General features: G+C 35.9%; 1 protein-coding gene across 1 annotated transcript; it reads right to left on the bottom strand.

Annotated features, from left to right (window-relative positions):
• Nucleotides 1-26,499, bottom strand: LOC117105663 (anaphase-promoting complex subunit 1-like). Its single transcript, XM_033246868.1, has 47 exons — nucleotides 25,970-26,499; nucleotides 24,395-24,559; nucleotides 23,591-23,743; nucleotides 22,490-22,538; nucleotides 21,876-21,967; nucleotides 21,418-21,497; nucleotides 21,175-21,254; nucleotides 20,511-20,653; nucleotides 19,973-20,226; nucleotides 19,377-19,565; nucleotides 18,574-18,763; nucleotides 18,087-18,152; nucleotides 17,353-17,493; nucleotides 16,762-16,902; nucleotides 16,241-16,301; nucleotides 15,818-16,005; nucleotides 15,615-15,683; nucleotides 14,990-15,181; nucleotides 14,639-14,709; nucleotides 14,180-14,271; nucleotides 13,719-13,867; nucleotides 12,878-12,956; nucleotides 12,322-12,602; nucleotides 11,787-11,968; nucleotides 11,600-11,677; nucleotides 11,068-11,269; nucleotides 10,143-10,283; nucleotides 9,631-9,680; nucleotides 9,277-9,461; nucleotides 8,864-8,955; nucleotides 7,521-7,607; nucleotides 6,973-7,103; nucleotides 6,498-6,576; nucleotides 6,257-6,331; nucleotides 5,747-5,820; nucleotides 5,283-5,373; nucleotides 4,885-4,938; nucleotides 4,702-4,758; nucleotides 4,387-4,607; nucleotides 4,031-4,148; nucleotides 3,256-3,333; nucleotides 2,810-2,953; nucleotides 2,317-2,466; nucleotides 1,946-2,041; nucleotides 1,446-1,644; nucleotides 582-710; nucleotides 1-119 (listed from the first exon to the last, which is right to left on the bottom strand). The coding sequence occupies exons 2-47, from the start codon at nucleotides 24,554-24,556 to the stop codon at nucleotides 13-15; spliced, it is 5,742 nt and encodes a 1,913-aa protein (XP_033102759.1). The 5' UTR covers nucleotides 24,557-24,559; nucleotides 25,970-26,499; the 3' UTR covers nucleotides 1-12.
• Between the last annotated feature and the right edge of the window lie 205 nt (nucleotides 26,500-26,704).

Raw genomic sequence — 26,704 nt, 5'->3', positions numbered from 1 at the left:
ATGAACATCTGGTCACCGTGCACCTGGTTGGAGAATCTGCATAATTAACATGATTGTGGAAATGGACAACTTGAGATCCTTTAAAGCCATATACATCTTGGGCAACATGAAGTTGGTTCCTAAAAATGAAATTAAAAAATCACATTTTTAATATTGTTCTATAAATTTTGCATAATCATTAATAACAAAATATGATTGGTTAAAACAAGATTGTTTAGTTGAATGAATCATTAAGGGGTCATATGACTGGCTGAACTCTGCCCTTATTGCTCTTCAGTTTCTTTGGATTCACAGAGACATGCGAGAAACACTAAGGCCAGTGTTACCACACTGAACACATCCTCAGTTTCCTGGGGAGAGGCAACTGTAGGTAAATTATGCCTCCCTACAAGGATACAAATAGAATGCAGTTAGAGATGCAAACCCCGGCCTAAAGGATGAGAGCCAGCACCTGAACAGCTGTGACACTCACTCCAACGTTGGTGCACATACAGTTATTGTATTATTATTATTATTGCTTAATGTGCATGCTAATGTATTTTGATCGGATCAATGTTTTCAGAATATATTTCTAAATGTACCTTCTAAAACTTCTTTTGGAAAGTTCTTGTTTTGTGGTAGTCCATGATACACTAAGAAATGTGATAAGTAAAGAGGAGTAGAGGGCCACAGTCCTTGCAACAGGTATTGCACTAAAACTCCAGGATTATCTGTGTATAGGAGAGAAAAGATAATCAGATTCTGAAATATATGTTACAAAATATTTTTTTAATCATTATGTCATATCCAGGGGTTCCCAACTATATTATTACAGGGTCCAAGCTTGTAGATTATAATAATAATAATTGACGATTTACAAAGCGCATATTGTAGAGATGTCTGCGGTTTACATTATAACCCTCGGTCACTGGATCAAGCACATATAGAACACAATCTCAGTCCCCATGGGGGAATTCCATAATGTTGCAGCTGTAATCAGCGCATGGTTGTGCACTGAAACTACCAGGTACCCACTTGTACTCCTGGGTGGAGAGAGACAAAACCGTAGATAAAGTTCCTTGCCCAAGGACACAAGCGACTTGCACAGCGAGAGATTTGAACCCCCAACCTCAAGGCTGGGAGTCCAAGCCAACAACCGAAGTGCCAACCACTTCTATTAAATTTAATCAATTTGAAGGTTTAATGACCATGATAAGATAGTAACCTAGGGTCTAAGGAGGGGGAGGGGAAGGGCACTTAAGCATGAAAAATAAATTGTAAAATGATGCAATAATACTGGCTTTAACAATAATTATATCAGTTTAGGTATTTCTGAGCTATGTATTCCAACATATTACCAATAATTTTTTATTATCTTGCTTTGATACTAATGGCTCAAAATAATCAGCCTTGACTGGGTGAATGACCCTCGCAAAACATTAATCAAATAAATATATAAAAAATACCTTTAAGCCAAGTATTGAGCACTAAGTTCACTTTATTCTCCACCATGTTGCAGAACTGTGGATCTAGGAGCGGAGTAGGCTTCTCCTTAGAATGGCCTGACAGTAAGCAGGTGTAGGCATGCTGGTAGAATGCCAACACTAAGCGTAGTTGCGAGAGGGCGTAGGTCCCATTCGCAAGGGACAACGGCTGGTTCACTACCTGATATAACAAAAGAAGTATTAATATAGGATTGATATTAATATTCATTGTTGGCAATATTCTTAAAGCTATCATTCTCACCATTGATTGGGGATATTATGATAAAGTACTGTATGACTATGATGAAAATGAAAATGATGAAAGTGGAAGTGGATTATAATGCTGATTATGGCAGCTGCAATGATGATAGTAGTGATAACATTGATTATAATGATAGTGAAGATGATAGATGATCATGAATATGATACCAATGATGACTGATTTAAAATTAACAAAGAAAATCTGGTGAAGTTGCCCATACCTCAAATATGTCAAGAAAAGAATGAAGAATATCTGGTTTTTCCCTTGTTACACAATCATAGAGAAGTGTTGAAAACACGGCTACTACTTCTGAATCCTAAAGAGAAATTAAACAAATCAGCAGTGATGTTGTTAATCTTTGAGTGCGATACCTGGATAAACATCCTCCTACCTCTCTTGCCAAGATCTGTTATGGACTTAAGGAAGCTGCTCATTCATGCAGGGCATTTATCGTCTTATTTACGAAATAGACTTTTAAATATACAGTAAACAAAACCCTTGAAAGACTATGACTTAAAAAAAATTACATAAGAGAATAAAATAAATATTAGTATGAAAATAAAATTATAAATAAGCGCAAGTTAATCTAACCTCCTCATTCTTTCCAGTATGCTTGCAAAATTGAGAAACAAATTCCAACACTCTGGGGTCAGAGGTGAAAGATTTAATGACCTCCACATCAATGCTATGGTAACTGCTGCAGTCTTCTGTCATTGTCCTTGCTAATAAGCTCAAGTAACCCTAAAATAGATGGATGTATCACAATGAATAATGCATAATTTGTTTTTTCTTTCTTTTTTTATAGAACCATAATTCATATAGCGCCTTTCACAATCCGCAGATTTTCACAAGAGATTATACAAGGCGCTAGCATCATTATTTCCCTGGTCACTGGATACTAAATTGGCTGACCCGCACATTGTGCAACTTTCCCTGCTCCCTGGGGAGTATCCCTGGTCATTGCTGCTTGAATGCGCACAACCCATACATTCAATGCCAAATGAATATTTATAAAACTCATTGAATATTCATGCATAATGTTTACATTTTCAAGAGGCATTGAAGGATGAAATAAGATTGTTACCTTTGGATCTTGCTCATAGGACAGATGCCCTGCTCGCTGCTTTACATACAAACAGCCGTTGCACGACAACATTGATTTCAAAATCATCTTATTCTTCTCAACGTGTAAAGTGACTGGCCAATAGCGGGGTCCGAGGACATTGATCTGGGGGAAGGTAGGGATTTGTTAAATTAAATTTAAATTCATCCTTCACTAACCTTTGGTAGGGTTAAACCAGTAGCATATTTTCTTTTGTGACGCTATAACAAGGTGCTTGCCTTTCAATCCCAAACTCCTAGGTTCAAATCACGTGAAATATCAGGATACTGCACATTCATAACATTTACTGCATAATGGGATATATGGAGCTCAAAATAAATTGTAAGATCAGCTGGGGAAATACTACCAAATTAAATAGGTCGAATTATTATTATCTAACTTTAAATAGTCTCACTTGTTGATCTTACCTGCTCTAGGTACTTTAGTTCTGGTATCAGGCATGGTGCCATCATCTTCAATGATTTACCTTTATACCAATCAGTATCCTACGAAAATAATGGTATGAACATGAAATTCTTTTATAGCATACCATGTCAAAAAAGGCACTATACACTTCACAAGAGATAAATTGATAGTATAAAAATAAAAACCAATTATAAAAAGTACAGTGCATTGTCATTAAATATGAACATTAGAAAAATATATAAAAATATATAAATACAAAGATGAATTAATTATAGTGAAATCCACGGGATAAGCCTGGCAAAGCACACCCAACGCCATGGGTCCCAATAATAAAATGCATAAAAGCCACTGTACAAGCCTGGTAAAGTATAGCCAAGGGTAAGATGGAAAGGAACAAGAAGCCAGGATTATATTACGCTTGTCATCCTAAAGCCAGCATCACTGTTTCTAAATGTTAAACTGAGTAATTAGCATAAAAAAGTGACAGTATTGTATACTTTAGTACAGAGAAGCTGTAATACTTTTACTCAGAACTTTGGCAATAGAAAGTCGATTCCATTAAATCACTTGAAAGCTTATAATGTGGAGAATATGAATATATTAAAAGGTCAAAACAAGAAAATTAACCTTTTAATATGAATATATAAAAAGGTCAATTTTCTTGTTTTGGTCACTGATGCTTGTTTTGGTATGGCCAGCCCAATATCTGTTTGAGAGACGTATCCCCACAAGTAAATAACTGACGAGGGATGAACGATAATCTATCAGCCACAATACCTTGTAAACTAGCTCTAGGGGTACATATGCGACCTTATTGCTGTCAACATCTCTAGGAAGAATGAGCCTTGGTTCTGCTGCCAGCACATACAGGTGACGTAATGCTTGTAAATGGTATCTGAAATTTACATAAATAGTTAGCATATCATGAATATTTAGCTAATGTAAATCACTATAGAACCAGGCTTCCTGTGTAATGTTATAACAACTATAAATGTAAGTTGTATGATAGATTGTGCTTGACCTTTGACATAGTCCTGCATACTTTAAATTACAAGGTGGCATCATTGTATCTGAAAAAACACTTAGAAATTTATATAATATACTTTTTGTAAACTGTCAAAACCGAAGTTTACCGATTATCATTACTGTGAACTGGAAATCTTGGAAAAATACTGCATAAAAGGGCACCAATTGCTGGTCCCGAAGACTGAAGTGTATACCGCCCTCCTCCTAAAAACAGGAATCCAATTGCCATGTGTGTGGCCATGTGGTTCCCGTAGGTGATGTCCAGGAAGCGACCATGTAGTTGGCGGGCAAACCGAAGGACGTTTAAATCGCCCGTACCAGCCATCACCTGAAATCACAATAACAACAAGTTTTTTTATTGTCTAAAATTTTTCAAATATATCGAATCGTTAAACTATACACTGAGTAATAGTTTATCTTACCATAGACCATGCTAATAGCACAACATTCAAACAATTTTCAATAGTCGATTTTCCAGCCTGAAAGAACAAGTTCATACAAATGAATAACATTTAAAACAAGGACAAAAATATAATAATGAATTTGTTTTAAAAGAGTCTCACTTTTTCTTATGTGAAAGAAATACAAGAAATAATCATACTTACCATCTCAATTTCATCTGCACTTGTTTTTGAATGAAACACTTTGACAAAATGTTGCTGAAAAATAATTTAAATTAATGAATATATGTTGCAGAATAAATACACCAACAACATATAAAAATAATTACTGATGATTATTATCAAATTATAACAATTATTAACTTGCCACAAGAGCAAAGATAGAACTACGCTGGAAACAATCATTGACAACTAGGTCAGTTGGCAGAGTGCCGTGATTGAACTCTGAAGGTAGCTGGTTCAATTCCCACAGCAGTCCATTTTCTTTTTGTACATTTTTTAGTGAAATCATACGCCCATATATGTAAGTCATGTGACATCATCAGGCCCATTTATGGGCAAATAAGAGAAAGTGTTAAGAGAGTTTTTATTCTCAATCTCACCAGTGTATTAAATGCTTCCTGATTAGCTGACCCAGCAAAGCGAAGGCCGAGAACAAGACATGCCCCAGCTAGAATATTGCACTCTGCTTGGCTAATAGAATGATAGGCAAAAATTGTTTTTTTATTGAATTGTATTAGTCATGAATGAACTTTTAAAAACTTAGCGACGACAATACCATTAAATATCAATACGACTATCTAATACCATTAAATATCAATACGACTATCTAATTTTTTTTTATTGAATTGTATTAGTCATGAATGAACTTTTAAAAACTTAGCGACGACAATACCATTAAATATCAAGACGACTATTTAATACCATTAAATATCTATACGACTATCTAATTTTTCTTTTTTATCTTTACTCTCCAAATTTCAAGAATTTGTTTACTTACAGTGTTAAATTAACTAAATTCCCCCTCTCCAATTTATTCCCATCTTATTCCTGCCATATGACCTACCTCATGGTTTGTATGTCAACATCTTCATCCAGACAATTCAGGATGCTTCTGTTAAAAGCATACTTTTTTACAATCTGTAACAAAAAAAAAATCATTTCAAAAACCTATTCAGGAAGGGGAAGGGGGGGGGGTTTGGAAAGCAATAAAAAGAAATAATTGATCTGCTAAAATGCCTCGGGTGTTTAGAAAACAAAAAATGTGCAGGCCCCCTAGGGTAGTGTTGTCCCGATCGGCCCCACTTTCGACCCTTCCTGGATCTGCCCCTGTACTAAGACATTAGTACACAAAACAAAAAAATAACTCTAAAGGAATGATGGTAATTCAGTTATTTTTTTATTAAAATGAGCCAACATTTTCAGCTTAAAACCATGCTCACACTAAAATTGATAGCATATTGCATGCTAACATGTATGAGAACAGCTAAAAATGGCCCAAAATTGCTCATTGTTGCCATCGGAATTAGTCCTGGCATCTCCACGGTAAATATTTTATAATGATGTCTATACCAACCTTTGGTAAGTTGCTTTCCACCCATTCAATGGATGGATGAATGTTACTCCACATCACAAGGCCATGACTAACAATCTAGAATTTGAAAGAAAAAACCTATATAACATCATGGAATATTAACATATACTAAAAATTAATAAATAAAGTTAAAGTTATGATGTTTCCTTAAAACGTAATGTCTTAATATTAAATATAGTGAATTATCAGATTATAAACTGAATTACAATAAATGAAAACTTACTCTGATTAGTAGAAAATCTGGACGAACAAAATCTAGAAGAAACTGTGTTTCGGGAGCAGCTAACCACTGGGCTACAGCACTAGAATCAAGAAGATTATAAATCATGTGTTACGATTCTCAATAGATTAGGACTGTAACATTATATTATAGTTTAATTTACTATTATAATTGTAGTCTCGGGATTAAACATTTGGAACACATAATTAGTTTCCTGGGTGGGAATTCCTTTATGGAAGTACTGCATTAACAAACCTACTGGTACGCACCACTCCTGGGTGAAGAGAGACAACAGAGATAACATGTCTTAGTTGCCCAAGAAACAAATGGTCTAACAGAAGCTTGAACCCAGGCTCTTTCAATTAGAAACCAACTGCTTTACCACTGTGCTACTTGCTTCTGATTTAATATAAACTTTTTTTTATATGAACATTCATGTTGAAAATGCATAAAATTTTGAATTTAATGTCATAATCACCTTTTGTTTGTATTGAAGAACATCATACCCAGAGCTAGCGTAGCACCAGGTGAGGTAACACTGACGTTCACCTGGTCCCCTTCTTTTATTTGATAGCTGGGTGACTTGTACTTCTCCTTATTCAGACCCGTCTACAAGAGCAAATTTGAGCAAGTGTTGATAAAAAAAAGTGTTAACTTTGGGTATAAATAAACATGGTTATATATTTTTATTTATTTATATTATATTGAAAATGACAATTTTATTAGTCAACTTTAGGCCAAAACAATTGTGTTGTTCAACAGGACACTTGGAAATAAGGGTCAGTTGGTGGTCATTAATGGTGGTTTTTTTTTTACTATAGGCCAAGGCCTCACTTTAGGGTTTAATCCTTCTGTCCATGCATTTGGTGGATAACGTGATAGCCACAGGGCTTAAATTAATGTTAAGGTACCAAATCTATTATCTAAATATTTGCCTTTAAAACATGTTTGTGCTCCTTTGTAAAAAAATAGATTTCTACAAAAAAATGTGGTTAACATGCATGGGATTTGAGCCCATTGACTTACTAGAGGTCTCTTGAATCCACCGACCATGTAGTGGTAGAGTTGATCAGTCATGTTGAGGTCCAATAATGATACATCATCACTCCCATGCTGAATGCAAACAAAAACAAAATGTCAAAATAATTACAACACAAGTTGAAAAAATTCTTTGAATGATCATCACTGGTCAAATTCCAACGTCTTTTAGTTCACTGTCAAAATCATAGTTAAATTAACAAATGGCATGTCCAATGGAATAGGTGGGTGGCACAGTGGTTGCTGGTCAGGTTGTCAAAATCATGGTTGTGAACCTCATGCAGTCCATTTCTGGCCAGGATTAGTTAGATCATCAACTTGAATTGTTGATTGGTTGTAAAAAAGGTTCATGTTTCAGTGTTAAAGGCAAGACAACTACAGCTCCTAGCTTTGTTTCACACATTTGTCTAAACAAATCAGTAATGATGTTGTTAGTCTACGAGTGAGATATTTACCTGAATAAACCGATAAATGCCTATGTTTTCTTTGGAACTTTCCTCTCGAGCATAAAAGAAAAATAATGGACTCGCCCTAGCTCACCTATATACACCCTGCATGAATGAACAATATCCTCATTTCCTTCTCGCTCTTGTCTATTGTTACCAGAAGATTTCGTTAAATCTATTGTTAATATAACAGACAGATTAAGTTTCCTGTAGCCATGTTTGTGCAGGAGCCAACTTGTTCTTTGTGTGGTGGGCCTAGGCCTTATGGTCAGGGTGCGCCGTGTGATATTTGCAAGGTCTGGACTCTTGTAAGGTTCCAGACTGTGTTTCTGGGCCTTCTTCAAGCATGTCCCAGGAGCAGGTCTAAACCCTCATTTAGTCAAATTGATCTCTGATCAGGTTTCGTGCATTACGAAGGAAGCGTTGTCTGTTGCATCAGCAGCACCATGTCGCTGCTGCGCCTGTTGTTCCTCCTCAGAGTCAGTCAGAGGTCAAGGTTCTTAGGGAGTTTTTCTCCTGGTACTGTTGCCATGAATTGTTCTGATGGCGATACATCGTCTGAGCCTGGTATGGCTGGTGGGGGTCTGCAGCCTATGGTTTGCAGGGTCATGCCAGCCGTCCTTGACCATTTGTAGTGGATTACATGGTCACCACTTCCCCTTCAGGGAAATGGGCTTCAGTGTGGGCACCTGTTGCCAATTTTGTGCGTCTTCCACAACGCCTGTGGTCCCCTTCCATGCGGACCTTATTGCCCGTTTGGATGCCCGGGCCCAAGATAGTTCAGCCCGTTAGGCTGCTCCATGCTGTCTTTGCCTGTCCTCCAGAGCTGAAGATTCAGATAAGTATTCACAAAATAGACCTTTGAATAAAAACCAAAATATTTACCCCCAGCATGATGAGGCCTAAAGCAAGTCCAGCTGCTAATGAGTAGGATTCACGGTCAGTACTATTCTCCATTTCCGGGCCTGGTGGTCGGCCTAGAAGGAAAATCACAAATATTACGCAAATCAGCATACAGTCAGTGAGTGAGATACCTGGATGAACAAATATATATCAGTTTTCTTATTAGAACTTACCTAAAACACAAGGGACTCACCTGACCAAAGCAGAATAACAGTGGTAATTGTCCTCCATTTTTTTTTTTCAAAATGCAATAATGAAAATGGAATATATCAGTTCACCCAGGTAAAATTGGACATTTTTTTCTCATTTTTATATATAGTTCTAAGAGATTTTTTTTTAATTTCTTAGCGCTGGATGTGAATACATTTATTTAAATAAATATAAAATATTTTTACCAATTTCATCAAGCAGAACTTCAGCAAACCGTCTATGAGCAGTTCCTTGATAAACCAAGCCAATACCGACAACAGCGCTAACTTGAACGACATGCGGCACATCTAATTCAGTTGACGTTGGTGGAAGCAATGCGGGAATATGAATACTCAACATCTTCGTCACGCTAACATCCATTGTTCCAGCCCTGAGCAAATGATAACAACAAAAAACATAGAAATGCTTCATCACTATTTATAAACACTTTGGTAATAAGTAAATATATTAAAAAATTAATTTATTAATTTATAATCTGTGATTTTGCCAACAACCAAGTGAGTGGGTGAAAATCACCCAAAAAAATTTTTTATATTTACCGTGCCGCTGCCAATCCTAGAAGAATACCCACGCTCGTCATCTCATGTCCCTGAAATCAAACATTTATGTTTAAATAACGTCACAAACGGTATGATTAATCTCTCTCCTCTAAGGAGTATAAGTTGGTACTTACTAGCTATTTTAGTCTTTTTTTTTTTTTTGGTGTAAGCAGAAGGGCAAGTATTGCCAAGCAATGAACTCTGTCACCGTTCAAAGTGGCATACCCCTTCACAAAATATAAACACAAAATGCTCTACATAAACTCAAATCTCATTATGAGGCTAAAGACTGGTTTCCATAAAAATCACTACTATCGCCACCTCCTTTAGCACAGACCCACTCAGCTGCAATGTAATAGTGTGATCCAATAATAAAAGTAATAGTGTAAAGCACATAGAATCCTATATCCATGAATCAGTTAAAAGTGTTGGGAACTAGATTTGAGATGCAGCATCAGTGATGTGATAAAAAAAAAAATGTGAATCTTGAGAGGGTCCTGTCAAGGACTTACCTTGATTAGATAGTCATGGACCTTGAGCGTCGCCAGGTTCGGTAGGTGTCCATTTAGACCAAGCCCCATCAGGAAACCAGCATGTTCATTACTTCTGCCATTCTCAGATGGTTTATTATAAGCTATCCAAGTAGAATCAACCTTAACACAAGAAACATATGCAATGTGAATGATGACTGTATCTTTGTTCATTTTGCTGTCTGGCTGATTTGTGGCTGTAATAATGTTGTCTTTATATGTCTATTTATCAGTCCACCACCCATGCATCCCCTTATCTTATTAACTGAAATTGATTTGACTTCCTCCAACTCATTACTTTCTATCAGTATCTCCATCTATCCAACCAATCTATCCACCCATTAAGTATTCATTTTTGCACCCATTTCTACCCAGTGAGTACTGATACAAAACTCTGCATTTGTGGCAAAAACAAGCCAATCCAGTCACTCGTTGCAAATCCTGTTTTGTAGATAGTGGAATGCTGGATTGTCAAAAATTTGGGAATCTATTTTATTGCACTAAACTAACCTTTATATATCTATACATAATGCTATGCTGTTATTTTCCTCATTTTCAATGTTAAAACAACAATGTTTAACGATCTGGTGATGGTTTCTACCTAAGCAATGCCTGAAATCATAAACTTTGAAGGCTGATTTTTCAAATCTTGTTCTTTAAACAGCTGTATGTTGAAACTCCTTTAAATGTCGAATTTAAATGATTCTTTTTACCATTTTAACCCTGTATTATTAACTAAAAATCAATTTTTGCGATGAGTGACTGGTTTGGCTTGTCTTTGCCACATTTCCAGAATAATGAATTGAATGCAGTGGATTCAGCGCTCTAGACTCTTATAATTTAACTCTATGGTCTATCCACAAACCAACCCACTCACTCACCAACCACCCTATTTATGATGTCGTACCTGTGAAGCCCCAGGGGCTATCTTCAGTCCTGCTGCCACTCCATTGTGAAAACTTGGCCACGCCTCCATGTTGGTTGGTACATCAATATGCGAGAAGTTTATCGTATTATTCCTAGGTGGCGCCTTCCCAGTCAAGTTGAGCTTTGGAATTGGTAATGTTTCAGTGACGACTGGTCTCGCAAGATGCAAAGAAAACATTCCTCTACAAGACATAAAATACAATTGTATTGCATTATATTGTTATGTCTGTATACAACCATTTTTCTTTCAAGTAATTGAAAAATGTACAATGTTTATATGGCAACCAACAGAAGCACAAAAAATGTAGAAAACTGATGATATAAAGATGAGATGATGACGATGATGATGATGATGGTGGTAGTGCTGGTGGTGAGGATTACACTGATGATGACATGGATGGTGAGTATGTTGATAATGATGATTATTGTTGAGGATGATGATAATAATGATGTAGATGCTGCTGATGATGTTGATAATAATGATGACAATGATTAGTGAGCAATAACCTTACCTTCCAACAGGTAGTGCCATGGTTCGCTGACTAATACTTAGTAGTTTAAACTCTTGTTCTTCTTGAAATTCATGGTCACTAAGTAAACAAAGACAAAAAAAAAGTTATTATATTATTATCATTATATGCAGTAGCTTGCTTATGCAGTGTTTATGCTAGTAACATATAAAGTTCACTCCTCACTTACGTGACCTCTGGTTTCTGAGTTAATACAATGTGTACAGGTTTAGTACTCTGCAGAAGACGACGGACTTCATACACACGCAAATCATCAGGGAATCGTAACCGCAGCATTTCCTCATCCAATTGCTCCATTCCATCAAAATCGTCTTTGCTTGAGGCTGTCCCACCTTGTGGTTTTCTCCCCTTCTAAATCAGTAACGTTGAAAGAATATCATTTAAAAATAAAGCAATAATACAAATTAATGGAGGGTAGGTTATCATAGAGCAGTGAGACCTATTCAAACTTGAACAGAAACCATTGATCTTTGTATGTGTGACTTTCTCAAGATAGCACTGAAGTCCTAAAATAACAATATTTAAACTTGTTTAAGATACCATAAATTTCAACAACTATAAGTGGTAACACCATACAAAAAACATTAAAAAATCCATGTTGTTGATATACCTTGACATTTGACATACCTTGACATTTGACATACCTATGCACACTTTAAAACTACAAGATTGCTTACTGTATACATTATATATAACTACAATACCTTTCTATAATCAATTTCTTTTTCCATCTTAGCCTGCTTTGAGAGGTCCTGCCTACCAATCAGCACGTAGGCCGCCTCTGACCAATCACTCGGTGGACTCTTCTTACACTCACTAATTGCCTCCTGGAGTGGCAAGGCTACACCAAATGGCAAGCTCTGAAGATCCTGTAGAGTGAAATTCATCTGGCTCATGTAAACGATAACCCGTTCTGATGGCGAAAGGCTGGCATGACTTTCACAGAACTTCTCGTAATCAAGAGTGATTGAACGTAACTGATGCCCTATGAATAAACATTTTTTAATATGAATATATATATCAATAACTGTCGTGTGCAATGAGTGCCCAGTTTTATACTGCAGAAGGCACTTGCATTTCAATACCACAATCCTGGGTCCAAATCTTGTTTCATGACAGGTTATTTTTTTATTAAGTAAAAACTACTCCAATCTCTAAGCCTCAAACCGGGACATGCTTATAGAGCATCCCATCCATTCTTAAGTGACATATCACTTGTTATTGGATGACAATAATTTTAAAAAAATAAAATTAACATACCAGTGGCTGATAACCTTCGAACCAGGTTTGCTCTTGTGTTTCCCTGTCTACCATGCTCATACATAAACACCAGATAGACCTACAAACATTTTTTAAAAGGAAATAATACTTACTGATATTACATGAATAAATTTGATGAAATAATCTGATTGTGGCTGTCATTATCCTAGCCACTCTACATTTATTTATTGTTTAAAAAAATCAGATATTAAAAAGGTAGCTCAAGCCATGATCACGTTGGATTTAATTGAACCAACATGAGGGGGAACTTTACCTGGACTGGGCTAAATAATACTATGGTTTGCACTTGGATATAAATATGCAGTCAGTTTGCCAAGACTGGGACTAAATTCTATCCGCCATCCTAGCACTCATCAGAATGTTGACAAGTCTAAATTCTAATTTTAAGTGTACAAACTACATGTTGTTAATCAAGCCTAATACAGTTGAATTTGCCTAAGTCAAATCCAAAATACCATTGAAATATTGTTCGACTTAAATAAAATTTGACTTACGAATTGTATATTAATGGAAAACACAACAATTTGGCATGTGAAATAAGATCGACTTAGAAATTATTCGACTTAGGCACAGTCAACTTAAGGCATGTTTAACTGTGCATGCACTCAGCTTTTCTGTTTGGGAAACAAACCAGTCTAGGCATAACTCATTCAGTTCAAATTACTGCGTGCCTTGCAAAATATAACTAAGGAGAAGGTTACACAGGGTGTTCGCACTTAAGTTTGAGTCAAACTAAATGGGTACATGCTTAGTTGACCACACAGTGTCCGTATTAGTGCTAAGTGTTCTTACATGTGTGCTAACAAGACAGTTGACTTACTGATATAATTTTTTGAAGCTTTTTTCCAATGCCATTGATGAGTGCATAGGGATCCACTGGATTACCATGGAAGCATTCCACAAGCCATTCCACCAGGCTTGGCGGTTCCGTTGTGATGTAGCTAGGCCACTGCATCAGCTTCAGATGATCTAAATCAACGACACAAATCCATTAGGTTAGTATAAAAACTGTAAAGTATATGAAATAAGCTAATTTCATCAAAAGTTTCAGTCTCTGACAACAACTAAGATAACACTTTTAGCAGCATGACATCAGTTTAAGCTACTGTAACCAAAAATGTAACTTTGGTTAACCAAAAATGTAACTTTGGTTACATTAGCTTACACGGACGTCATGCTGCTAAAAGGGTAAAATCGTAATGGCCTATAACTTCATAAAGTTGATTCTATTAGTAATGATATCAAAAATCCCCTCTAGAAAAAATGGGACATGATACCTACCTGGATGCACCTGTCTCTTGTCCTTTTCCAGGTGTAATAAATTTGGACAATCTCTCTTGTAGTAGTCTATGTAATCATCCCACTGCAAATCACTGTAATACAAACATACCATATTTTCAGTAAGATGTCCTTTAACAAAATCTACAAATAAGGCTGATTAGGTGATAGTATGACAGATTACACAAATCAATCATGATGTTGGTAGTCTATGAGTGAGATACTTACCTGGATGAACCAACATTAGTCGGTTTATCCAGGTAAGTATTCACGAAATAGACTAACTCAACTCATCATGCAAAAAATTTTAAAAACTCATATTAGTACGCATCCACAAAATATAGTGATGTTTAATGCTTTGGAAAAAGTTCAATTCAATAACTTCATTACTGCAAATTCCATTGAAAGTGCAAATATTAAATTTTCATTTTATGAAATGTATAACAAACATGCTGAACCTACGATGCTAGGTGGAAAAGTAAGGTTGCTAAGCAACTCAGCTTTTCAGATTGAAGTCGCTCCAACTTCAACTCCTGCAAAAAAATAAAAGCACAATTAATGATGGCTGAAGGAGAAAGATCAATCAATTTATAAAAATTAATATGTACAGTATCTTGAATATGACTGTTTTGTTATATTATATATAAATATATATAATTGTCAGGCAAAGCACCATTAGCATTGTTCAGCTAAATATATCTTATTTACTATTCATTTATTGCAGTATATTCCACATGCACAAGATTTATACAATGCACAAAAATTTATATTCAAGATTTATACATGCACAAAATTTATACAATAGCAACAAACCTCATAAACAGAATGGAAAGCAAAAGCTATGGCTGGGATATACATAAAGAGTGGTGCAGACGTATCTATGCTTGGCTGGTCACCAGTGATGTTTGAGGGTGTGCTTCCTTCTACCGTTGTCACACCGCAGAAGCAGGAATTCTGGGAAATCATCAGCTTATGGTAGTCTGAATTGATTAAGTACTCCCAATCCTGAAACAATTGTTATTTAAATTAATTACATAAATTAGAATAATTTATATTTGTATTTAAAGATGTGAATACAACTTTTATGATCTTTAATTAAAATAAGTCAATTAAATGGATGACAAATTTCTTCAAAAATATACAGACCAGTACTAAAGAGGTCTCAGTTGAATAACTACAAAAATCTGGGCAGTGTCACTGGGAATCCATAGCAGCCACAGTGCAGCGCCACCTATGGCGGAAAATTAGGCAGCTTGCAAGAGCTTTAACCTCTCTTCCTAGGACAATAACATGTTTTCATATTTTCAGCTTAGAGAAATAGAACTAGAGACGCAAATATTTCTATGGTTTAGCGCACACTCAGTGGTTATTACCAGATTTTAAGCTGACCTCAAAATATACTAACATGAAGCTACAAATATGTCAATCAAGTACTCACATCATTTTCTGTAGAAACCTTATGCTTCTTAGTTGTCATAACTGGTGACAAAGTCCCATCTAAATCCGACTAGAAAAAGACAGATGAAAGTAGTGATTTTGATGTTTTTAATTATTCATATGAAACCCTTAAGAAAAGAAGATTTCACAACCATTAGGAAGAATTCTGGTATATAAATGGAAGACGTTGAAACGTTTACCCACCTGCTGTGAAATAGTCAACTGGGTAATATTGTATCCCATCATGCTCAACAAACAGCGCATGAAGAGTTTCCATTCAGAGGCTTTGAGAGCGCTGCTTGGAGCGTTATTCGTAGAGTACCAGTTGACTAGGGCTTGAAGTGATACATCTTTTGGCAATATCTGTTTCAGAGCCTCCAAGCAACTCATAACTAGAGTATAAGAAAAAAGGTAAATATAGACAATATTATTATTATTTTAATTATTATATTATTATTCTTGATATTTCTTAACACTATCAAATGTAAACAAATGAGAAGATAGGTTGGTGTATGTACACTGGATGGATGATACTATTATCTTAAAGGTGTGTACACTGTAGACACATTAGCAATTAGAGAAAATTGGGCCCTTACTAAGCAAATAATACTTTCATTTCAATCTCACCTAGAGGGGATGAATACATCAATGGAAGTGATGTCCTCTTTAGACCTCCACCAGCCATTTCCTAAAAGATAAATATTGAATGAATGCAAGTTTAAGTTAAAGAGAATGAGGCAGGGTGCTCTTATACAGCCAGTAATGATGGATGATTCCATTATTTTTTAGGTAAGTTACACAAATTAGAGAATATATCAAACTCAGCATGACTAGTAAGCTACCCAATTTGCACAATTCAAAAACTATGATATAATGCATAATAAACAATTAGTATTATAGTTGCATATCACACACTAATGGAAATTATTATTAAGTTACATTAATGCATGAACAAATTCCCGAGGGCCTACCAGGCCTAAAAGAATTTTCTGAATCCATTATTCTAGCCTAAATATAATCATTTATACCCATTATAGGTCACTCGCTAATTGTGTCTTTTGGGCATGGAAAAAACAAATCGTGCCTTCAACCACATAAAGTTTTTCAAGTACCAAACATTATCTCTACCCCATATAGCCGACACGTACCAATGAAAACCTATTGTCGTTCGCATCCCGTAGGCCAATGATACTCCGATTCACAGCAAACATAAAATCCATGCTGCTTACTGAGTCTTGTAACTTACTGGAGTCTTCTAATCCGCATGGCACAGGAGACAATAACACCATCTAAAAATAAAACAAGATGATCATTGTCATGGACAGTTAAAAACAATGGGGAAGGCTGGCTTCACCAACAGGAGCATTAGTGGGTAGGGCCAGGAACATCCCAGAACCCATCAGAGGCAGTTCAGTGGCCAAAACCAAATTTCAAAGGCTTTTTATTTATTCTAAAGACTCAGATTTAGCAAAAATTGTGAAAAAATATTTCCACTCCCTGACAAATTGTTTCTTTCTGCTCAACAGATAGATGGCTAGCTCTCCTCGACAAGCCTTCCGATCCCCATCCCTCCACTGGTGCCACTGAGGGCATCTTGATGCCATGTAAGGATACAGTCAAACGTCCACAAATTATGTTCCTTATTTCCTTTTGATATTTTAAATTTTGCTCGAGTGGCAAGAATAATTTTGTCTTTACGGGTTGTTGCAATGTTTTTCGGGTGAAAATACTATACCTACCTCATCAGCAAGTCCTCGGGCTTCACTTGCATGTTGCGGTTCGGCTGACCCTGAGCTTTCCAGTGGAGTACTCGGCCTAGGAAGGCTGCTGGATTGTGAAGCAATCATAGGAGGAATCCCAGATATATGCACCTTCCCAATCTGTAATAAACAAAAACATAAACATTTTTATTAGTGTAGTGTAATAATCAAAGGATATCAAAAGAATGATTATTTCATTGACAAAACTAATGAGTGCTGGGCAAAGTATGTTCGATCCTTAGTATCTAATAATGGTTTTGGGGAAGCATAGTTTAAATAAGTAGAGTTTTTAAAATCAAACTATTATATAAGTTAAGTTGGTTGGCCGAGTGTTTAAGACAGGGTCGCCGCAACATACAGCTATAATATCGGTGCTGGTTCGAATGGCACGTTCGCCTATGGTTCTGGTGGTGGAGCAAGCCTTCTCAGATAAGGACTCCGACTACATCTTTTGAGATGAGTGGTGGGTTACCCCGGTGTACTGGTCCATTTAGCTCTTTAACAGACACGAAGAGAGCCTTAGGATCCTTATATTGACTCTTTATTAAACACTGCCAAGGTGGATTATAAAAACAATCATTCAATTACATAATACCACAACAAATATGGAGACAATAAGAATGATTAATCAACGATTTCAACTTTAAACTATCTAAGAACGTTAGTTTAAAAATTGTATATGCAGCAATGTTAACTGGAACTAAATATCTCACCTTCACTAAGCCAGTGTAAAGTATCAGGCTGTTGTTGGTGTCCAGAAGCACCATCATATTCATACTCTAGAAACAAGTAAATAAATAAGTTGGATCTTTATAAACATATAAGTCCTTATTATATATATAAGGATTACAGCAAGTCTAGTATTTATATAAAATTAGCAGGAGAAAATAGTCAGCAGATACGATATGATTAGCTTGTCAAAACTGCAAAATACTGTCTTTGTGGGCACCTTTTTAGGATGTTAGCCAATCAGAAAAGAGCTCTCATGAAAATAAAATTTAGTAATCATGGTACATATATACGAATCGTGGTACACTACACATAAATTTTAACATGGCCCAGGTGCCATTGAAGGGAATGTGATGAAAATAGACAGGGCGTTGAAGGATCTGGGATTAGGTGCAGTTTAGAAAGAAATTAGTCTTTCTATTGAATATAAAAGAAACCAGTAACAAGGAAGATGAAAGAGAGTAGTCTAACCTCAATTGATACAGCATCTCTGGCTGTCAACGCTGTCACAGTGCCAAAAATGTAACTGGTTCTGTCGTTGCTGGGGCCGTATTTGACACACTTCAGTTGATTTCTCATCTCGATGAGGTAACACAGGTAGTTTTGTCCACAAAGATCAGCTGTCAAAAATACTTTTTTCGTTTTCCCAAGAACTCCATCTCTACAGGATAAGAGATTCAGCAAAGATTAAGTGCAAGATTTAATCAATTAATTAAAATTAACCTCTTTTATTCATTTTATTTATATAGTGCCTTTTCTTTGCAAAGTGCTTCTTTTTCCTGGTCATTGGAAAGATTTAAGAAAGTATTTAAAATTAACCTTTTTTATTTATCTATTTATATAATTTATATAGCACCTTTTCTTTGAAAATACAAAGCACCTCATTTTCCTGGTCATTGGATAAACATGCTTTACAGTAAGTGTTGCTGCTGGTAATCAGCGCAGGAGCAGGCAACCCCACCAGGTACCCATTTATACTCCTTGGTGAAGAGAAGCAATGCTGATAAAGTTCCTTGCTCAAGGACACAAGCAAAATATACAGTGAGGGATTGAAAACCCGACCTTGAGGTTGGCGAAAGCAAACCATTCCTGTTGCAGCAAGCCCCTTCTACAACCATATTTTAGACACTTTTGTAGGCCTTAATCAAGAATTGTTTGCATATCATTGTTGTGGGGTTTTGATGTTAAGCTTGTTACATCTGGGTATGAATTATTCTATGTTCTTTATAAATTGTAATCCTTGGGGAGTACATCAATGCTTTCATGATTCTCACCTGACATTTTGTGACTGCTCTGTCCAGCAATGATCCAGACACAGCGCAGGTGCTAGAGGTTCTGATACCACTGCTGAACTCTCATTAAACACCGATGTAGAGTTGTGGGGCGACAGGCCATAACGTGCAAGTGAATGCGGTCCAGGAGAAGGCGTGGTGAGGCCACTACCAGCTGGTGACTGAGAACGACTGCAAGGAAAACAAAAACACAAACAATTCAACGATAAAGATATACATGATATTGATAATGAGTGATGATGATGAACACAACAAAGACAGCAAAAACAACATCTAAGAATAGATAACTTTATTTTAGCTTGTTTAATGACTACTCTGACAATGATTATAATATTATCATATTTAATAATGATTATTGATTATTATGATAATCATATTACCGATGATTGTAATAATAAAATGATAAGGATGACAATGAAGAAGATGAAGATGACCATGATGATGATGATGACTAGGAAGATCACTATAATGATTATATTGACTGATGATAATGATTATGATGATGATGACTATGATATAATGAATCTAATAAATATGTTGATGATATTAATGGTCTAAACATTTAGTAGTTGTTTTACCTCATAGCAGCCATATGTGATAAAGCAGGGCTCTGTTGCCGGGACGATACCATAGGTGAAGCACCTCTACTAGCAATATTCCTATAAGGTGACACACCTGGGGAGTAACTGAGCATGCTCAAAAAAGACTGACCACCTGAGCTTAGAAAGCCCAAAGCGCTGGAGCCGTAGCTAGCATGTGGTGTTGCCGACTGGTTCCTGTGAAGGTACATTGGATTTGACATGTCAATCAAGCCAGTCGCTGTACGCCCTTCCTGGAATTGAAAGGAAGTGATCACACAATTATTATCTATATCATAGTGTCATTATTAATATGCAATATAATACATACCTACAGTATGTGTAGGCTTCGTAAAAAAATTCTGTTTTATTATAATGAAAATGCCTACAATTCACAACTAGAGTTCAATCAAAATGCAGGTTTACTCTATTTATCTTATGTTTAAATTTAAGTAGATTTATGAATTTTGTATTTCAATCCAATTTAACATTTGGATTTGTCACTTCTTTTTATTTGCAATGTTTTCACATGACAAACCTCAGGTTTGGCTTCACGTAACATCCAAACAGAGTGGACACCAAGAGCTGTGTCAAAGGTCATCACCAAAGAAGGCTCGTCACTTGTAAAAACGATGCACTGTGTGTGGTCTCTCATCAAACAAACCTTACTCGTTAACCCAACTATAAATGAAATTTGGTGGAATAATATTTTACAAGTGGAAAACACCGACTTCACAAGTTCTAATGAACGCAGCATTAGCTCCAGCCCATATGAGCCCTTGTGGCTTGACAAGAATTAACTAATAAAAATTTGCTTTTGAAATAACATCATAAATACCAACTTTATATCATTTATGCGCGCAAATTCTGTAATAACGCAGTGTAGGGTGCCCTCTGGCACAAGTGATTACTTTTCAACTTTTACATCATGGATCTTGAACTAAAGATAGCGTAACTCAAAATTTATACGTGCGAATTCTGTAACAACCATGGTAACAACTAGGATGCACTCTCTCAAAGATGATTAGTATTTATGCTTTTTTTTTTACTGAAAATTTACACTTCTACTTGTTACGTTTAAGAATCTCGGAAAGAGCTGTCTTGTTATTATAAGATCTTTGATTTACATTACCTATAAACTTGACTGCGAAAATAAGAAGCCTTCAACTAAACAACAAAATTGTGTGTTTGTTGTTTCTTACCTCCATATCGACTAGCAACTGGGGCTGGCTCATCTAAAGGATGTCTGAGACTGAACATCGTTGGAAGATTACCAGAGCCACTTATTTTTGGAACAAAACAGACAATTTAAAAAAAAAATTAATAGAGTGGTAAGTCTTCTTCATTTAGTATTGTAACATTTCTTGTATAAAAAATTAGTACCAGTACTAAAAGATGTTTTTAGAGACAAACATTGTTAAGAGAAATACAAATATTTTACATACCTCTTTGGACTAAAAACTTCTCCAGAAGTAATAGATCTTTCAAAAAGTAAACCATTCTTGATCTTCCAGGCTTGTGACACCTATGAAAAGAACAAATCTTATTTGAATTAACAATTTCCATTTAAGTGCATCAATAAAAAATCAAAATTTACATTAAACTTTAAAGAGGTTTTTACAGGGTTCCCATTCCCCAGAAGTCGCAGGGCCAGCACGGTCTCCCACGCTTTTGCCAGCAAGCTAAAATCTCTCTGAAACTATACCACCTCCCGAAAATTCAGAATATTCACCGTTTATTGTCTGCCTAAAGTTAGCAGGCTATGTGTATCATCACGTGCAACAGAACGTAAGATTTGTTAAGATAGCTCATTAAACCAATGTCACAGAAATGGCAGGGACCCCTGTAGTTGGAAAGTGAGAGCCACATAACTGACAAAATTGTCCATTCTGGATATGCTTACTTGAAATGGAAGAGCAGCGCAGAAATCTTCTCCTCTGTCAGTGTACACATTAACAGCACCCTTATGAGTAATAGCAATTGTGTTGAGAACCTCTGCAAACAAATACCAACATAATGATTTTTTAAGGCATCCAGACATGTAGATTTAAATGTCTACAAATTATGTAATTCTCTTTCTATTTTTTCTTTTTATTCTTATTTATTTGTTCATTTTTTCTCTCCTCGCTTTCCTCTACAAGGAAGTTGAAGAGGTACTGTTACTTACATGAGGCTTGCCATCCCAAAAACCAGTGCAGTGTCGATAATTCTTAAATTGAGTAATTAGCATAAAGAACATGGTATTATCATATACTTTAGTAAAGAGGAGCCACAATACTTTTAAGTAAGATGATTCCAGTAAATGAACTATCATTTTAAGTTTATAATGTGGAGAATATGAATATAATAAAAAAGTCAATTTTCATGTTTCAGTCACTAATGCTGGTTTTGGTTACTTTTAAGTAAAAACTGTACAAAATAAAAACTAGTACTGAACAGGCATGTGTGACAAGACTGTGAAAACTGACTAAAAAATTCTACAAGATTTGCGTATAAGACAGTTAAATATCAACTAACCTTCTACAGAGTCCGAGTTACGTTTTGAATTGAAGTCACACCAATGGGCCTAGAACAGGAAAAAGAAAATTCTCATTGCTAATAGATAAAAGAGTAGGATGACAACATCACTGAATTAATATATATATGTATCACTACTGTGCAATTAATCATGTTGCAGATAAAGATTTTGTGAAGGATATGTGTGGTTTGCCTATATATGGGCATAATGATGTCATATCAAATCCCTATTATGGGCATGATGATATTATATCACATCCCCATATTGGCGGGATGATATCACATTCATTATGGCTATGATCAAACAATAAAAGCATGTTAGTGTGCGGGCAAAAAAAAAATTTCAGTAGTATACGAATATTGACTGCTCATCATGAGGGGAATGATGAAACCTATTGCCCTGAGCTGATGTAAAGATCGTATCCTATCTTCCCAAGGGCCGAGGGAAGATAGGCTACAATCTCCACATCACCGAGGGGCAATACTGTAGATTTCACCATTCCCCGAATCTAGAGCAGCCAATAAGTTGTTTTATATACCGCATACCAGATTCTACGAGGCCTAAAAAAGTACTTCCTAGCCTAGAGGCCTACTATTAACTAACTAGTTCCTAGTAGGCCTAGGCGATCAAAGAGCATGTCTAGCTCTTCTATGCTCATTTCCTCAATTTCAACCCATCGTCTTGCAATATTTGTCGACTATTGACAAGACGAATTTACTGTAATTTTTCTTTTGGTGATTTTGCTATAAGCTTCGTCAAGTAGTATAGGCCTAGGGTAGTCTTTCTCCATCCAGGAGCTCGAACCGACAGCCTCCACAATTATATTTTATCGTCTACTTGCTGAGCCGTGGCAAGGTTGAGAGCCAATCTTTTTTGTCGTAGAGGTCGCATTCCCTTTAACGTCAGCTGGTGGAGCCTAGAGTTTGCACCACAAAAAGGTACTACTTTTCAAGGGAATAGTACTTTTTCAGGGGAATAGTACTTTCTATTGCCCACTTCTTAACCAATTAGATGCCTAGAATCTATGTATGAGGTATGTAATATATAATATATAATGCACTGTTAATTGTTATAAGGTATTGAGTAGTCTGAATATTTACATGTATAATAGGAGAATTTATAGTAAAAGTCTTGTGGACGACCCTGTGCCCTGGACTTCCTTTACTCCAAACGACAGTTGATCCGTGGATGTAGAGCTCTTCGTCACTCACCATTTGACTACCTGTCTGTCGGTTCCTCATGTACCATGATTCCTGATGGATCAAACAGATAATATTTTGTTTATTTATTGGTTTACTTCTATAATGTTAGGACTACAATTTGCTTCTTCTATTTGCTTATGTTTTAAATCATCAATGTGTTTTAATTTTAATTATTTTTTTCTATTTGGAGTAGAAAATATTGGGAGATTACATGTAATTTCTTTGATCTGATTTAAATTTATTCAGCAATCAAAGTTAAATACGACAACAATATAAGACAAGGTAAAAGCAAATAAAATTGAAAAATCTGAAAGCAAGGAATAGCCCAAAAAGGTTTCAAAGAAACATATTTCCATTGGGATCCTGCAAATGAAACATTCAATTGCATGAATGAATAGGTACATTCAGAAAGGTTATATAAACATAAAAAAAGAAAATTTAAATTTAAAGACATTAACAATTTTAAAACTTCTGACCAATTTAAATTCTTCCAGAAATTCACTTTTTAAAAAAGAAAGACTGCAGAACAACACACTTGGCAACATTAGAAAACATTGAACACTTTTACATTCCAGAGGTGATCTTTGAGATACTTTTTAAATAAGTTTAAAAGATGTGAAAAGCTTTATTTAGTGTTATTTAGAGCCTAAAGTGGAAATGAAGGCAAGGGATTGTTGGTTAAATGCTCAAATATTAATTTACCTTTGGTTTATCATGTATCTGGACATCTCGGAATGCAGCAATTGGTATGTCTACATCTTGCACTGGGCTTGGTGGACGACTGTCACTTAAGCCGCCAGGATGGCGTCCACAGAACCCTCGGCCGAACGGGACAAAGTCATGCGGATCACTGGCGGCAATCATTGCCTGATAATTTATAGTAAAATTATGTGAACATATTTCATTAAAAAAAGATACAAATAGTGTGTGTGGGTGTGTTATGTACACTGATCTACTAAAAAATTAACTTTCAATTAATTGAAACAATTCAGTTGTTCACTACATTACAAATTCCAGATTTTTTTACTATTATAAATCCTTACTAAAGTCCTCTCTATCATGGTAGCTGCAGTGCATTAGTTACAGACACCTGACCTTATATTCACTGCCAGCTAAATTAATCATATCATAAGCAAAAGTGTATAGTAACTAACAGTACTAATACTATCCATACTATACAGTAAAGTGTTTTAATTGTGTAGATGATACCTCAAAAACCAGCTCAAATTTGCGCTAAAAATTGCTGGGAAAATAGTTGTGTAAATGCTGCATAACACACTGTTTATATATTAAGATTAGGTCAAAGCATTATTTTTGGCAAAAAACGGCCCTTATTTTCCGGAATGTGCAAACAGACTAGGCCTAATTTTTGCATGGAGGGTACAACCGCACACACCGCAGGCCTTACCATACAGTCTGGAACCCGTAGTACTGTATTACTGCTTCTGTGTAATGAATCATGTTAATATTGTCTTGTATGCCTAGTACTGTAATAAGGCATACTGCTATACAGTATTCAGCTAGGCCTAACTAACCCCATTCATTATTGTGGAGTTATTTGTGCAGTGATTCATTTTTCTAGTTTTAGAAATCAACATAGGCCTTATAATAATAAAAGGTGCCAATTCCAAGAATGATCAAAGGCGCGAGCATTATTACCCCTGGTCACTGGATAACGTACTGTACAATGGCAAACCACCACAAAGTGCAACTTCCTCTGCTCTGCAATTGGGCAGAAATTATACGACACACTGGAAGCCTCTATAGTCGTCTGACCGCGATGCGGATTTGATTGTATAATAGTGCGATTGGGTGTTAGGCCTAGTATAGTAACAATACACCATCCTAATTATTTGTTAATTAACTTAGGCCCCTAATTAGTTTGGGAAAAAAACATAATTATCGGATAATATGAAAGTCAAATTATCAAAGAACATGTAATATATGATGATCATCATGTTATACTAGGGCTACAGTAAGTTAGTGATTGAATAATTGTACGTTTTAAATACTTTGGTAACTGCTTTCAGGGCCGAATGCCAAACCGTATTAGCGCCGGCCTAGCCTTCCGCCTTCCCTTCCTTGGTCATTCAGCTAGGAAGACCAAATCAGGCTAGCCTAGGCCTACCTAGGCCCTAGGCTATATGCTAGATCATGCACTGCACGGTACAGGGTAAGAGGACGCCGCATACCATCGACCTTCTACATCGATTGATCAGGGTTTGGTTGACTTAGCCTAGTAGGAATGTGCTTTTTTCTTTGCTTTGCTAAACTTACTTCTTCTCTAGCTCCCGCCAATTTTGCTGATCCTGATATCGTTTTCTAACATAAATAAATACACTGGCCTTGATTTACTGGCGTGAAAAACAATCTTAGCAAATACGAGCAAGCAATTTTGTAACATTGAATGGTCCCGCGAAATCCTTGCCAGGCTGTTCACATAAATTCAGCCAACACACAGGGGTCCAGGCTCTACTTACTACAAAAGTAACATAAAATCGTTGTATTTAGCTATCCACCATAACTTAATTATTATATAATTAAAGTATACATATCTTTATTTGAATTTAAGTCAATGAATAAGGTTGCAATTTCAACATAGGATATTATGTGACATTTGGGTAAAAGCGAGAGGTCAAGTGACGTCAGACTTGTTAAATTAAAGGACACTTGGTGGTGCGCTGCATATCAAAACAACAACATTGTAAAATCGTCATTCGCGCGTGATTTATTTACCTCTGAAAATCCGAAATTTTAGACTGTTGGAGAGGATAAATGGTATTGTATTATATACCAAATACATACTGATAAATGCAAGTATTTATATATGTACAATAAATTACAATACATAACGTAATTTAGTGTGTAAATGTATTGGGAAAATTTCGATAGGATTAGCCTTAGGAACGGAGGAAGTGGACGTGCCACATCGGTTTACCTTGTCAGCTGATTGACCTTCCTATGTGTAGAGGCATTCTGAATATCGTGCCTACAAATCAAGTACTGTAGTCA

Source organism: Anneissia japonica, unplaced genomic scaffold (genome assembly GCF_011630105.1).
Source record: "Anneissia japonica isolate Jap-2015-1 unplaced genomic scaffold, ASM1163010v1 scaffold287754_len4335492_cov202, whole genome shotgun sequence".
Lineage (NCBI taxonomy): Eukaryota > Metazoa > Echinodermata > Crinoidea > Comatulida > Comatulidae > Anneissia > Anneissia japonica.
The sequence above is the reverse complement of the archived record's forward strand: the minus strand, read 5'-3'. Positions and strand labels throughout refer to the sequence as shown.